We start from the raw sequence: 15509 nt of genomic DNA, 5'->3' as shown, positions 1-15509 counted from the left end.
AGAGCAGTAGGGACACTGTATATATGGCAGGAGAGCAGTAGGGACACTGTATATATGGGAGGAGAGTAGTAGGGACACTGTATATATGGCAGGAGAGCAATAGGGTCAGTATGTATATATGGCAGGAGAGCAGTAGGGACACTGTATATATGGGAGGAGAGCAGTAGGGACACTGTGTATATATGGCAGGAGAGCAGTAGGGACACTGTATATATGGCAGGAGAGCAGTAGGGACACTGTATATATGGGAGGAGAGTAGTAGGGACACTGTATATATGGCAGGAGAGCAGTAGGGTCAGTATGTATATATGGCAGGAGAGCAGTAGGGACACTGTATATATGGCAGGAGAGCAGTAGGGTCAGTATGTATATATGGGAGGAGAGCAGTAGGGACACTGTGTATATATGGCAGGAGAGCAGTAGGGACACTGTATATATGGCAGGAGAGCAGTAGGGACACTGTATATATGGCAGGAGAGCAGTAGGGACACTGTATATATGGCAGGAGAGCAGTAGGGACACTATATATGGCAGGAGAGCAGTAGGGACACTGTATATATGGCAGGATATGTATGTGCAGTGTAGTAGCAGGTAAGTGATTGGTATTGGGGGGGTCCTTTGTATGTCGGTCACCTGCTCTTCTCTCTGTAGTGCTCCTGGGCGTCCTCCTTCCTGACTGATCTTCTCGCTCTGCTGAATTCTTATTACGGTTTCTGGGGTCGTCCTGATTCCTCCAGGTGAGATGTCCCCTGACTGGCCGGTTGGGCTGTCCCTGCGGTTTTTGGTCCAGTATTAACCGTTCTTTGTGTTGCAGGACGTTGCAGGCGTGCTCTGGTGATTTCTTGCAGGTGCTTGATCAGCTGCTGGGTCGTCCGGCAAGGTCACATGACGTCTTACTGGCACAGAGCTTACAGGTGATGCCTCAGCCGCCGTCTCACCGTCTTATAGGGAGTCACATTCTTCAATCCTGGACTTTGTTTTGCAGTGTTTAGTGACTCTTAGTGAGAGTGTGAGCAGTGGTCGCCCTGAAGACTGCGCAGTACTGTGCCAGAGCCTCCTGTCCTCTCATCTCCGTGTCCTAGAGAGGATCGCTGAGCACTCACTGCCCCCAGGTGAGGGGTCCATGGCTCTGTCTGCCCTCTGACACCAACATGCCTGGCTCTGCCCCCCGGGTGCTAATAAGATGGATGGTTCTCCCTCCCCCTCTCCATCCCTCCCTCTCTCTCTCCCTCCGTCCCTCTCCCTCCTTCCCTCTCCCTCCCCCTCTCCATCCATCCCTCTCCCTCCTTCCCTCTTCCTCCTTCCCTCACCCTCTCCCTCCCTCCCTCTCCCTCCTTCCCTCCCTCCCTCTCTCTCCCTCTCCCTCCTTCCCTCACCCTCTCCCTCTCTCCCTCTCCCTCCCCCTCTCCCTCCCTCCCCCTCTCCCTCCCTCCCCCTCTCCCTCCCTCTCCCTCCCCATCTCCCTCCCTCCCTCTCTCTCTCCCTCCCTCTCTCTCTCCCTCCCTCCCTCCCTCTCCCTCCCTCCCTCCCTCCCTCCCTCCCTCTCTCCCTCCCTCTCCCTCCTTCCCCCTCTCCCTCCCTCCCTCCCTCCCTCCCTCCCTCTCCCTCCCTCTCCTTCCCTCTCCCTCTCCCTCCCTCTCCCTCCCTCTCCCTCCCTCTCTCCCTCTCCCTCCTTCCCTCCCCCTCTCCCTCCCTCCCTCTCTCTCCCTCCCTCTCCCTCCCTCTCTCTCTCTCCCTCCCCCTCTCTCTCCCTCCCCCTCTCTCCCCCTCTCCCTCCCCCTCTCCCCCCCCTCTCCCTCCCTCCCCCCTCCCTCTCCCTCCCTCTCTTTCCCTCCCTCCCCCTCTCCCTCCCTCTCTCTCCCCCTCCCTCTCCCTCCCCCTCCCTCTCCCTCCCCCTCTCCCTCCCTCTCCCTCCCCCTCCCTCCCCCTCTCCCTCCCTCTCCCTCCCCCTCTCCCTCCCTCTCTCTCCCTCTCTCCCTCCCCCTCTCCCTCCCCCTCTCCCTCCCCCTCTCCCTCCCCCTCTCCCTCTCTCCCTCCCCCTCTCCCTCTCTTCCTCTCCCTCTCCCTTCCTCTCTCTCTCTCCCTTCTTCTCTCTCTCCCTCCCCCTCTCCCTCCCCCTCTCCCTCCCTCTCCCTCCCTCTCTCTCTCTTCCTCTCCCTCTCCCTTCCTCTCTCTCTCCCTCCCTCTCTCTCTCTCCATCCCTATCTCCCTCTCTCCCTCCCCCTCTCTCTCCCTCCCTCCCTCTCTCTCTTTCCCTCCCTCTCCCTCCTTCCCTCTCCCTCCCCCTCTCCCTCCCTCTCTCTCCCCCCCCCTCTCCCTCCCTCCCTCTCTCTCCATCCCTCTCTCTCCATCTCTCTCTCCTTCCCTCTCCCTCCCTCCCCCTCTCCCTCCCTCTCTCTCCCTCCCCCTCTCCCTCCCTCCCTCCCTCACTCTCCATCCCTCTCTCTCCATCTCTCTCTCCCTCCCTCTCCCTTCCTCTCTCTCTCCCTCCCTCTCCCTTCCTCTCTCCCTCCCTCTCTCTCCATCCCTATCTCTCTCTCTCCATCCCTCTCTCTCCCTCCCTCTCCCTTCCTCTCTCTCTCCCTCCCTCTCCCTTCCTCTCTCCCTCCCTCTCTCTCCATCCCTATCTCTCTCTCTCCATCCCTCTCTCTCCCTCCCTCTCCCTTCCTCTCTCTCCCTCCCTCTCCATCCCACACTCCATCCCTATCTCTCTCTCTCTCTCCATCCCTCTCTCTCCATCTCTCTCTCTCTCTCCCTGCCTCCTGATGCTAATAGGATGGAACTTCCCATCAGTCACATCTAGGAGGGGTGTGTGTATGTATATATGTATGTATATATATATATATATATATATATATATATATATATAGTGGTGTATATACTGCCAGTCTTACTATGTAAGAGTATGTTGTATAGTATATAGTTATTTTCACCATTCGTTTCACCAAGGATACGTTTGTAACACTTTTATGTTTAAATGTAAACCCGTGTGTATATTGCTGCAAGAGTGTTGCATTTTGGGTAAGTTGTGTATATAAGGACACCTGGATCCCCTAGGTATGGATGGATTCTGGCTGGTAAGGCAGGTGTTGCAGGATAGTAAGGCAACAATCCCCCCACCTGCTGCTGCTGGATTCTTCTTCCTCCTCTTCCTCCTTCACAACTCAATGGCTGTCAGGGGTCTAACTAGAAAGGGCTGAGCCCCATAGCGAACTTTTAATTGGGGCCCCTCCCCCCCCCCATCCCACTGTAGGTAATCCCCCAGTTTGTTGGCCCTCCGCCCAGTAGATTTTAAATGGTGGGCATCTCTCTTGATGTGATGATAGCTCAGGGGGCCCAGTGTATTTCAGGGCTGGGACCCCTGATGTGGTGGGCCCTGTAGCAGCCGCTATGGCTGCTTCAGTTGTAGTTACGCCCCTGATGGCCATTATACCTGAGCAGTTCACAATATGAAAATAAGCTACATGGTTACTATGGGAGTATAGAGTAAGGTAGCCTGACTGATATAGCACCATCTTCTGCTGCATGTCAGTCATTGCTGTACACAGTCACTGAGCTCAGTCTCTTCTGTCAACAGCTCCCAGTGTGGTCTCCCCAGAAGAGGATGGCGGTCTCTTCACTCAGGTCCTGGCTGCCCTGTGTGATGTCCCTGCCCTGCCCGAGCTCCGACCACCCCGAGAACAGGTCCACCTTATTGCTCCTCCTATCCCCTGTGTATTGCTTCTCTTATCTCCTGGCCATTGCTCCTCCTCTTGTCTCCTGGCCGGGGCTCCTCCTCTTGTCTCTTGTGCCCCTTTTGTCTCCTGGCCGGGGCTCCTCCTCTTGTCTCCTGGGCGTGGCTCCTCCTCTTGTCTCTTGTGCCCCTTTTGTTTCCTGGGTGTTGCTCCTCCTCTTGTCTCCTGGCCGGGGCTCCTCCTCTTGTCTCTTGTGCCCCTTTTGTCTCCTGGGTGTTGCTCCTCCTCTTGTCTCCTGGCGGGGGCTCTTCCTTTTGTCTCCTGGGCTCCTCTTGTCTCCTGGCTGGGGCTCCTTTTCTTGTCTCTTGTGCCCCTTTTGTCTCCTGGATGTTGCTCCTCCTCTTGTCTCCTGGGCCTGGCTCCTTTTCTTGTCTCTTGTGCCCCTTTTGTCTCCTGGGTGTTGCTCCTCCTCTTGTCTCCTGGCCGGGGCTCCTCCTCTTGTCTCCTGGGCGTGGCTCCTCCTCTTGTCTCTTGTGCCCCTTTTGTCTCCTGGGTGTTGCTCCTCCTCTTGTCTCCTGGCCGGGGCTCCTCCTCTTGTCTCCTGGGCGTGGCTCCTCCTCTTGTCTCTTGTGCCCCTTTTGTCTCCTGGGTGTTGCTCCTCCTCTTGTCTCCTGGGCTCCTCTTGTCTCCTGGCTGGGGCTCCTTTTCTTGTCTCTTGTGCCCCTTTTGTCTCCTGGATGTTGCTCCTCCTCTTGTCTCCTGGGCGTGGCTCCTCCTCTTGTCTCTTGTGCCCCTTTTGTCTCCTGGATGTTGCTCCTCCTCTTGTCTCCTGGGCGTGGCTCCTCCTCTTGTCTCTTGTGCCCCTTTTGTCTCCTGGGTGTTGCTCCTCCTCTTGTCTCCTGGCCGGGGCTCCTCATCTTGTCTCTTGTGCCCCTCTTGTCTCCTGGCTGGGGCTCCTTTTCTTGTCTCTTGTGCCCCTTTTGTCTCCTGGGTGTTGCTCCTCCTCTTGTCTCCTGGCCGGGGCTCCTCCTCTTGTCTCCTGGGCGTGGCTCCTCCTCTTGTCTCATGGCCGGGGCTTCTCCTCTTGTCTCCTGGGCGTGGCTCCTCCTCTTGTCTCTTGTGCCCCTTTTGTTTTCTGGGTGTTGCTCCTCCTCTTGTCTCCTTGACTCCTTTTCTTGTCCCCCATCAGTCTTTCCCTCCCCCCAGCCCTCTCAATCTCTTGCCCTCCTTTAGGATGTCTGACATGTTTTGCACTCTTTTTCCTGCAGCTGTCTCTTTATGTCTCTGAACATCTCCTATCGGACTCGGCAGCGCCCCTCTCTTGTATTCTGGCCAGCCTGGGGTGCTCCCCCTGTGCTGTTAGCCAGCTGCAGGTAATTTTTGTTGTCTGTCTCATGGTGGCCCATATGCTGTCCCTACTTTGTCAAGGCTCTTTTTTTTTTATTTTATTTTCTTTCTGGTCAGGTTTTATATTCCTGCTGCCACGCCAGCCTGGATGTGTGCCGCCACCTGGCCGCAGACTCTCCGGCCCTACGAGAGCTTGTCACCTGCTTCACTGGCGAGGTGAGACAGGAGAATACGATGACCCCCCCCACCTCTCCATAATGTATAGGACCCCCCTCTCCATAGTGTATGGGACCCCCCCTCTCCATAATGTATAGGACCCCCCCTCTCCATAGTGTATGGGACCCCCCCCCTCTCCATAATGTATAGGACCCCGCCTCTCCATAGTGTATGGGACCCCCCCCCCCCTCTCCATAGTGTATGGAACCCCCCCCCCTCTCCATAGTGTATGGGACCCCCCCCCCCTCTCCATAGTGTATGGGACCGCCCCCCCTCTCCATAGTGTAGGGGACCCCCCCCCCTCTCCATAGTGTATGGGACCCCCCCCTCTCCATAATGTATAGGACCCCGCCTCTCCATAGTGTATGGGACCCCCCCCCCCTCTCCATAGTGTATGGAACCCCCCCCCCCCCTCTCCATAGTGTATGGGACCCCCCCCCCCCCCTCTCCCTAGTGTATGGGACCGCCCCCCCTCTCCCCCTCTCCATAGTGTATGGGACCGCCCCCCCCCTCTCCATAGTATATGGGACCCCCCCTCTCCATAGTGTATGGTACTTCCCCCCTCTCCATAGTGTATGGGACTTCCCCCCTCTCCATAGTGTATGGGACCCCCCCATCTCCATAGTGTAGGGGACCCCCCTCTCCATAGTGTAGGGGACCCCCCTCTCCATAGTGTAGGGGACCCCCCCTCTCCATAGTGTATGGGACCCCCCCCCCTCTCCATAGTGTATGGGACTTCCGCCCTCTCCATAGTGTATGGGACTTCCCCCCTCTCCATAGTGTATGGGACCCCCCCATCTCCATAGTGTAGGGGACCCCCCTCTCCATAGTGTAGGGGACCCCCCTCTCCATAGTGTAGGGGACCCCCCCTCTCCATAGTGTATGGGACCCCCCCCCCTCTCCATAGTGTATGGGACTTCCGCCCTCTCCCCTCTCCATAGTGTATGGGACCCCCCCCCCTCTCCATAGTGTATGGGACTTCCGCCCTCTCCCCTCTCCATAGTGTATGGGACCCCCCCATCTCCATAGTGTAGGGGACCCCCCTCTCCATAGTGTATGGGACCCCCCCTCTCCATAGTGTAGGGGACCCTCCTCTCCATAGTGTATGGGACCCCCCCTCTCCATAGTGTACGGGACCCCCCCTCTCCATAGTGTATGGGCCTTCCCCCCTCTCCATAGTGTATGGGCCTTCCCCCCTCTCCATAGTGTATGGGCCTTCCCCCCTCTCCATAGTGTATGGGACCCCCCCTCTCCATAGTGTACGGGACCCCCCCTCTCCATAGTGTATGGGACCCCCCCCCTCCCTCCATAGTGTATGGGACCCCCCCTCTCCATAGTGTATGTCCCCCCCCCCCTCCCTCCATAGTGTATGGGACCCCCCCCCCTCTCCATAGTGCCATAGTGTATGTCCCCCCCCCCTCCATAGTGTATGGGCCTTTCCACCTCTCCATAGTGTAGGGGACCCCCCCCATCTCCATAGTGTAGGGGACCCCCCTCTCCATAGTGTAGGGGACCCCCCTCTCCATAGTGTAGGGGACCCCCCTCTCCATAGTGTAGGGGACCCCCCTCTCCATAGTGTAGGGGACCCCCCTCTCCATAGTGTAGGGGACCCCCCTCTCCATAGTGTAGGGGACCCCCCCTCTCCATAGTGTAGGGCCCCCCCCTCTCCATAGTGTATGGGACCCCCCCTCTCCATAGTGTAGGGGACCCCCCCCTCTGCATAGTGTATTGGACCCCCCCTCTCCATAGTGTAGGGCCCCCCCCCTCTTCATAGTGTATGGGACCCCCCCTCTCCATAGTGTAGGGGACCCCCCCCCTCTCCATAGTGCATGGGACCTTCTCTCCATAGTGTAGGGGACCCCCCCATCTCCATAGTGTATGGGACCGCCCCCCCTCTCCATAGTGTAGGGGACCCCCCCCCTCTCCATAGTGCATGGGACCTTCTCTCCATAGTGTATGGGACCCCCCCATCTCCATAGTGTATGGGACCCCCCCTCTCCATAGTGTAGGGGACCCCCCCCTCTCCATAGTGCATGGGACCTTCTCTCCATAGTGTATGGGACCCCCCCATCTCCATAGTGTATGGGACCCCCTCCTCTCCATAGTGTAGGGGACCCCCCCTCTCCATAATGCATGGGACCTTCTCTCCATAGTGTATGGGACCCCCCCCCTTTATAGTGTATGTGGCCAGACTGTGTGCACAGATAACCTATGTGGTGTCCTCTCTAGGTCCGTCTGTGGGATGTCTCTCGAGTCCATACTGCTGAGCTGTCTCTTCTAGTCGTCTCTCTACTTTTCCTCCGACTGCAGTCTCTCCCAGATGAGTAAGTGTCTTTAACACCTTAAGGACAGAGCCAAGTTTCAGGAAAGACATTTGTCACTTTATCTATTAATAACTTCGGGATGCTTTTACCTATCCGGACGATTCTGAGATTGTTTTCTCGTGATATACCTATATCATACAAATCACAGTCTGTCCGTCTGTCTGTCTGTCTGTCCTCTATAGACTTCCAAACGCCTGAACCGTTTGACCCCAAATTTGGCCCACAGATACATTGGGTGCCCGGGAAGGTTATAGCGAAGGTCCCGTCCCCGCCAAATGTACAGGAGGGGAGGGGGAGGGGAAGAGCGGCGCCCCATAGAGATGAATGGGAAAATCTCCTCACTGCAAACACAGGTGATATAATTAGCTGCAGCAGACACGGCAGTTGGAGCCTTAGCAACCAATAGGATTACTGCTTTCATTTTCACAGGGAGCAATGGTTGCTAGGGAAGCTGCCTCACAACATCCACAGTAATAACTGGTAGACCCCCTACTCCATCTATACAGTACATGTATACAGGACCCCCTACTCCATCTATACAGTACATGTATACAGGACCCCCTACTCCAGCTATACAGTACAGGTATATACAGGACCCCCTACTCCATCTATACAGTACATGTATATACAGGACCCCCCTACTCCATCTATACAGTACATGTATATACAGGACCCCCTACTCCATCTATACAGTACATGTATACAGGACCCCCTACTCCATCTATACAGTACATGTATATACAGACCCCCCTACTCCATCTATACAGTACATGTATACAGGGCCCCCTACTCCATCTATACAGTACATGTATACAGGACCCCCTACTCCAACTATACAGTACATGTATATACAGGACCCCCCTACTCCATCTATACAGTACATGTATATACAGGGCCCCCTACTCCATCTATACAGTACATGTATATACAGGACTCCTACTCCATCTATACAGTACATGTATACAGGACCCCCTACTCCAACTATACAGTACATGTATACAGGGCCCCCTACTCCATCTATACTGTACATGTATACAGGACCCCCTACTCCATCTATACAGTACATGTATATACAGGACCCCCTACTCCATCTATACAGTACATGTATACAGGACCCCCTACTCCATCTATACAGTACATGTATACAGGGCCCCCTACTCCATCTATACAGTACATGTATATACAGGACCCCCTACTCCATCTATACAGTACATGTATACAGGACCCCCTACTCCATCTATACAGTACATGTATACAGGACACCCTACTCCATCTATACAGTAAATGTATACAGGACCCCCTACTCCAACTATACAGTACATGTATACAGGACCCCCTACTCCAACTATACAGTACATGTATACAGGGCCCCCTACTCCATCTATACAGTACATGTATATACAGGACCCCCTACTCCATCTATACAGTACATGTATATACAGAACCCCCTACTCCATCTATACAGTACATGTATACAGGGCCCCCTACTCCATCTATACAGTACATGTATATACAGGACCCCCTACTCAATCTATACAGTACATGTATATACAGGACCCCCTCCTCAATCTGTACAGTACATGTATACAGGGCCCCCTACTCCATCTGTACAGTACATGTATACAGGACCCCCTACTCCATCTATACAGTACATGTATATACAGGACCCCCTACTCCATCTATACAGTACATGTATATACAGGACCCCCTACTCCATCTGTACAGTACATGTATACAGGACCCCCTACTCCATCTATACAGTACATGTATACAGGACCCCCTACTCCATCTATACAGTACATGTATACAGGGCCCCCTACTCCATCTATACAGTACATGTATACAGGCCCCCCTACTCCATCCATACAGTACATGTATACAGGACCCCATACTCCATCTATACAGTACATGTATATACAGGGCCCCCTACTCCATCTATACAGGTATACAGGGCCCCCTACTCCATCTATACAGGTATACAGGGCCTCCTACTCCATCTATACAGGTATACAGGGCCGTATTACCAGCTGCTGCTGCCCTAAGCACTAAACCTGAGGATGCCCCATCCTCACTCACCAATTAGCATCAGGACTGGTAGGTAATAGCTCCACACGTCACATTTAACACCGCCACACCAGACCTGACCAATACCACCATACCAGACCTGACCAATACCGCTATACTGTGACTGGATAACACTGCCATACCAGACCTGACCAATACCATTATACTGTGACTGGATAACACTGCCATACCAGACCTAACCAATACCGCCATACTGTGACTGGATAACACCGCCATACCAGACCTGACCAATACCGCCATACTGTGACTGGATAACACCACTATACCAGACCTGACCAATACCACCATGCTGTGACTGGATAACACTGCCACAGCACCTCCACCAACTTAATACTACAGGTATATAGAACCCTAAACTATACACTACAGGTATACAGGACCCCCCAACTATATACTTCAGGTATACAAGACCTCCACCAACTCTATACTACAGGTATACAAGACCTCCATCAACTCTATACTAAAGGTATACAGGACCCTCTATACACACTGACACTTTATACCCGGGCAGCGCCGGGTACATTTTCTAGTTGCACTTATTCTTTAAGTAATATATTCTTTATATTTCTGGTAAATTTGAGTCGATACTTGTAGCCTATCTTTAAGAAAAAAAACAAAATAACGGGAAAATTGCATTTTTCTAACTTTGAAATTTTCTTCTTGCAAGGAAAATGGTTATGCCACATAAATGAGATACAACATGTCTACTTTATGTAGTGGCATTTAAGAAACTTATTATACCAATTATATGCACAATTTTATAAACTTTTTTATAAACTCTTTTCATATTTATCCTTTTGATATTTTTGTTTTTCACTTTTTATTTTATTACTATTTTTTCATTTTTTTCATTTTTTCTATTTTCAATATATTTTGCCATTTTTTCATGATTTTTTATTTCTGGTATACATTTTATGATATATTATATATTTTACATATTTTGTCTTTGCCTATTTGTGTTTTATCATGCCATTGGCTATATACTATATTCTGATTATCTACCAGTAAACTATATCTTTATATCACACTAATTTATTGACTTGTCTAGAGGACCTAGATTCTCTTTTTTCATTTAATAAACTTGCCTTCAATTTTTTAAGACAGTGGAAAGCGTCAAAATTTAGCAGCATTTTTCCAAATTTTAGCAAGAATTTCAAAATCAGATTTTGCAAGGGACCAGTTCAAGTTTGAAGTGTATTTGAGGGGGCTGTATGCTATGAAGCCCCACAAAGCACCCCATTTCAGAAACTGCACTCCCCAAACTGTTCAAAATCAATTCCAGAAAGTGTTTTAACCCATTAGGTGAGTCACAGAAATAAAAATTTAAATTTTCTTTGCAGAAATTATATTGTGATCCAATATCTTTCATAATAGAAAACATTTCCAGAGAAATTCACCCCAATATTTATTGCCCCGTTTCTGCAGTTTATAGAAATACCCCATATGTGGCCCTATTGCGTTATTTAACTCAACCCCAAGCCTCAGATATAAAGGAGCGCCTAGTGAATTTTGAAGCCTCCATTACAATTGGCACATTTTTAAGGTACCACTTAAGGTTGGCACAGGCTTTTGGATGCCAAAACATAACAAACACCCCTAAATGGACACCATTTAGGAAACTACACCCCCCAAAGATTGTAACAAGAGGTTTAGCGAGCATATGGACCCAACGGGTGACAGGCACAATATGGGGTTAAAATGAAAACGTTAATTTTTTTTTTTCTACTCTAAAACTTGGTCTAGCTTAAAATATTTAAGGTTCACAAGGGGTTAAAAGAAAAAAACAACATAAAACATGTAGAGCAATTTCCCCCGAGTCTGGAAATACCGGACACAAAGTGCCATGCGGACACAGGACACGCCTCCAAATGGAAGGAGCGCCATTTGGCTTTGGGAAGCTGGATTTGGCCAGAATGGAGGACAAAGGCTATGTCAGGTTTACAAAGCCCCCGTGCTGCCAAAACAACGGAAACCCCCCACTGGTGACAGGCACCATGTGGCCAGAAAATGAAAAATAAAACATAGTCTAGCCTTAAATTTTTATCTTCACAAAGGGTTAAAAGCAAAAAAAAAAGGGAGTGTGGAAATAGCCCACATGTGGACAGAAATTGCTATGTGGGCACAGGACGAGCCTCCGAAAGGACAGAGTGAGGCCAGAATAGATGACGGAAGCCATGTTGAATTTACAAACCCCCCAGGCTACCAGGACAGTGGTTACCCCCCCACAAGTGACCCCATTATGAAAACTACACCCCTCAGGGAATGAAACAAGGGGCGTAGTGAGCATATGGACCACACTGGTGACAGGAATATAGATAGGGATAGAAGAGAAAAATAAAATTAGGAGATATGCACGGTGTTGGCTGACAGTCGCAGACATTTTTAGGAAAATAAATAGAGAAACGCCCAAAAACAGGACGCCATTACAGAATCTACACAGCCCAAAAATGTATTTAGGGGTGTAGGGTGCATGAGCATTTAAATTGAATGCGCTACAGTGGGTGACAAGTATAATCTCTAATTTTCACACTGGTCAACCGTCAGACCAGTATGACCTTCTACGCCGGTATGTGATGCTGACATGGAAAGTCTGCCCTCCACTCATTATGCCGCGTATGTCCCCTAAAAAATAATTGACACCTGGACCAAATTTTTGGCCTCGCAACACGATAAGGCTCATGAGTCAGAGCGAGTCCTAAATTAGGAGACATACACAGCATTGGCTGACAGGTGCAGACATTCTCAGGACCCCATTACAGGATCTACACCATCCAAAAAATTTATTTAGGGGTGTAGGGTGCATGGTGCATGAGCATTTCAAAAAATTATTTTCCTAAATTAAATGTACTATAGTGGGTGAAAAGTAGAATTTAAACAAAAAAAGAAAACAAAGTTTACATGTGGCTATTTCAGGGATGAGATGAAAGTAGGGTAAGTATGAAATTTAGTCCATGGACGAGTGGTATGCTTTGAAGCAGTGCCCAATGCAGAGGCCAGGATTGTCGGGACAGGTGTCGCACTGATAACACGGGTCCTTTGGAATCCCCCTTTTATGGCACACTCTGCATCTTTTCTGGGATTGTCCCTTCTTTCCAGGGTGGGGGACTATCCCAGGAAAGTGTTGTCCTAGTGCAATTCGGGGGACTGCAGTTCCAGAAGTACTTGGTGCCGCTTCTCCTCTGCTGGCAAAGATTAGGGCCTTCAGTTAAATTTCCTGAAACTGCAGGAAGGTCCTTGTGTTGCCGGCACATCAGAAAAGTACAAAAGCATAGTACAACTCCGTTTGGACCATGTGCACGGCCAGCTTCTTGTACCACGTCCTGGTCTTCCTCATGGCATTGTATGGTTTTAGGACTGGATCTGACAGATCAACTCCTCCCATGTACCAGTTGTAGTCCAAAATACAATCCGGTTTCAATGCCATGGTTGTGGTGCCATTACCAGGATGGTGGTACTGCCAGCTACAGTAGCTCGGGCAGCGAGGGATGCTGGTGTAGTAGCACTAGCTCCCAAACGATCTTGCCACTTACTCCCAGGAGGGGGGGGGCACATTCTGGGGGTTAAATGTGGGTGTGTCCCCCCCTCATAAACCCGAAACCTGTGAGTGTATACCCTGAGGTACTATCACAAACTTTGTAGACTTTCACGCCATATCTTGCCCGCTTACTGGGAAACGGAGGCGTCCCTTGAAACTTACCAGGGTCTTGTTGATTGAAAAGAATTTCTCAGGGAAATACACCTTGGCAAATTTAGACAAGAAATAATCTATGACCGGCCCTATTTTGGAAAGGCGGTCATATGTGGGATCACTTCTCGGGGGCACGTTGCATTATCAGTGTAATGCAAGAATTTGTGGATTGCTTCAAAGCGTGCCCTGTGCATGGCCATACTGTAAAGTGGGGTGTCTCCACAAGACCCCAAAATGTTATCATCTCGGCTGCATTGACGGGTGTCCACCTCTGGGGCCTAGCAAAAGACGAATTGGGGTTTTGGGTCAAGAATTGGTGGGCGTAGTTGTTGGTCTGAGCCACCATCAAATTTATGAAGTCTTCGTTGAAATAGATTTTTTTTTTAAAATCTATTTTGGTGAGGTCAGTAGGGTCAAATTGGATTCCTGAGCAAACTCGGGAATCTGTGGCTCGTAAGTGTCAGGGACTGGGGTCCAGGTGGGGTCACTTGAGGGGGTTTCCTGGATCCTAGTCCTGGGGGGGGCCTTGGGGGCTCATCATCACTAAATGAGGATGACTATGAGGAAGGAAGAAGGAACGAGGGATCTTCCTCTTCTCCCTCACTGGTTGTCTCAGTATCAGAGGTAATCATGGCGTATGCCTCCTCAGCCGAGAAAAATCTGTGGCCCATTTTCTTAGTTTTTTTTTTTTTAGAGAGGATGTGTAGGTAGGTGTGTGTGTTATACTTTTACTTGCGTAAGTGTTAGTGTGTGTTTTATCTACTGTTTATTTGTGTGTGGTGTTTTTTACTTGGGGAGCGCACAGAAAAAAAGTTACTGAAAAAAAACAAGAAAATTTGCTTTTTGTTACACAGGAAAAAACTTAAAGGGCTTTTTTTTCAGACAGGTATAAAAGCTTTTTTTCCCGCAGAAATATAAAGTTTTGTGTGCAGAAAAAGAGCTTTTTTACACAGAGGGTTTTTCTAGGGCTGTAAAAAGCTTTTCATTACACAGAAAAAAACATTTTTTTACACAAAGAAAAAAGTGGCAGAGGCAGGGGACACTACCGATCCAGGGCAGGAGAGGGTGTCAGGAGAGAGGAGAGGGTGTCAGGAGAGAGGAGAGGGTGTCAGGAGAGAGGAGAGGGTGTCAGAAGAGAGGAGAGGGTGTCAGGAGAGAGGAGAGGGTGTCAGGAGAGGGGAGAGGGTGTCAGGAGAGAGGAGAGGGTGTCAGGAGAGGGGAGAGGGTGTCAGCAGAGAGGAGAGGGTGGCAGGAGAGAGGAGAGGGTGTCAGGTGAGAGGAAAGGGTGTCAGGAGAGGGGAGAGGGTGTCAGGAGAGAGGAGAGGGTGTCAGGAGAGGGGAGAGGGTGTCAGGAGAGGGGAGAGGGTGTCAGGAGAGGGGAGAGGGTGTCAGGAGAGAGGAGAGGGTGTCAGGAGAGAGGAGAGGGTGTCAGGAGAGAGGAGAGGGTGTCAGGAGAGGGGAGAGGGTGTCAGCAGAGAGGAGAGGGTGGCAGGAGAGAGGAGAGGGTGTCAGGTGAGAGGAAAGGGTGTCAGGAGAGGGTGGCAGGAGAGGGGAGAGGGTGTCAGGAGAGAGGAGAGGGTGTCAGGAGAGGGGAGAGGGTGTCAGGAGAGAGGAGAGGGTGTCAGGAGAGGGGAGAGGGTGTCAGGAGAGGGGAGAGGGTGTCAGGAGAGAGGAGAGGGTGTCAGGAGAGGGTGGCAGGAGAGAGGAGAGGGTGGCAGGAGAGAGGAGAGGGTGGCAGGAGAGAGGAGAGGGTGGCAGGAGAGAGGAGAGGGTGGCAGGAGAGGGGAGAGGGTGTCAGGAGAGAGGAGAGGGTGTCAGAAGTGTCAGGAGAGAGGAGAGGGTGTCAGAAGTGTCAGGAGAGGGGAGAGGGTGTCAGGAGAGAGGAGAGGGTGTCAGGAGAGAGGAGAGGGTGTCAGGAGAGAGGAGAGGGTGTCAGGAGAGGGGAGAGGGTGTCAGGAGAGAGGAGAGGGTGTCAGGAGAGAGGAGAGGGTGTCAGGAGAGAGGAGAGGGTGTCAGGAGAGAGGAGAGATGAGAGGGTGTCAGGAGAGAGGAGAGGGTGTCAGGAGAGAGGAGAGGGTGTCAGGAGAGAGGAGAGGGTGGCAGGAGAGAGGAGAGGGTGGCAGGAGAGAGGAGAGATGAGAGGGTGGCAGGAGAGGGGAGAGGGTGTCAGGAGAG

The 15509-nt window shown here is 51.3% G+C and overlaps 1 protein-coding gene across 2 annotated transcripts in view; it reads left to right on the top strand.

The window, feature by feature from the left end:
- Positions 1-15509, top strand: part of STK36 (serine/threonine kinase 36) — a 146743-nt gene that overhangs the window by 80270 nt on the left and 50964 nt on the right. For both annotated transcript variants that reach the window (XM_069984782.1, XM_069984783.1), the window contains exons 13-19: positions 652-737; positions 815-914; positions 986-1112; positions 3578-3684; positions 4943-5047; positions 5139-5237; positions 7467-7561. In XM_069984782.1, coding sequence (XP_069840883.1) covers positions 652-737; positions 815-914; positions 986-1112; positions 3578-3684; positions 4943-5047; positions 5139-5237; positions 7467-7561 — 719 coding nt within the window. The remainder of the gene's footprint in view (positions 1-651; positions 738-814; positions 915-985; positions 1113-3577; positions 3685-4942; positions 5048-5138; positions 5238-7466; positions 7562-15509) is intronic.

Source organism: Dendropsophus ebraccatus, chromosome 9 (assembly GCF_027789765.1).
Source record: "Dendropsophus ebraccatus isolate aDenEbr1 chromosome 9, aDenEbr1.pat, whole genome shotgun sequence".
NCBI lineage: Eukaryota > Metazoa > Chordata > Amphibia > Anura > Hylidae > Dendropsophus > Dendropsophus ebraccatus.
This window is presented reverse-complemented; position numbering and strand designations above follow the sequence as displayed.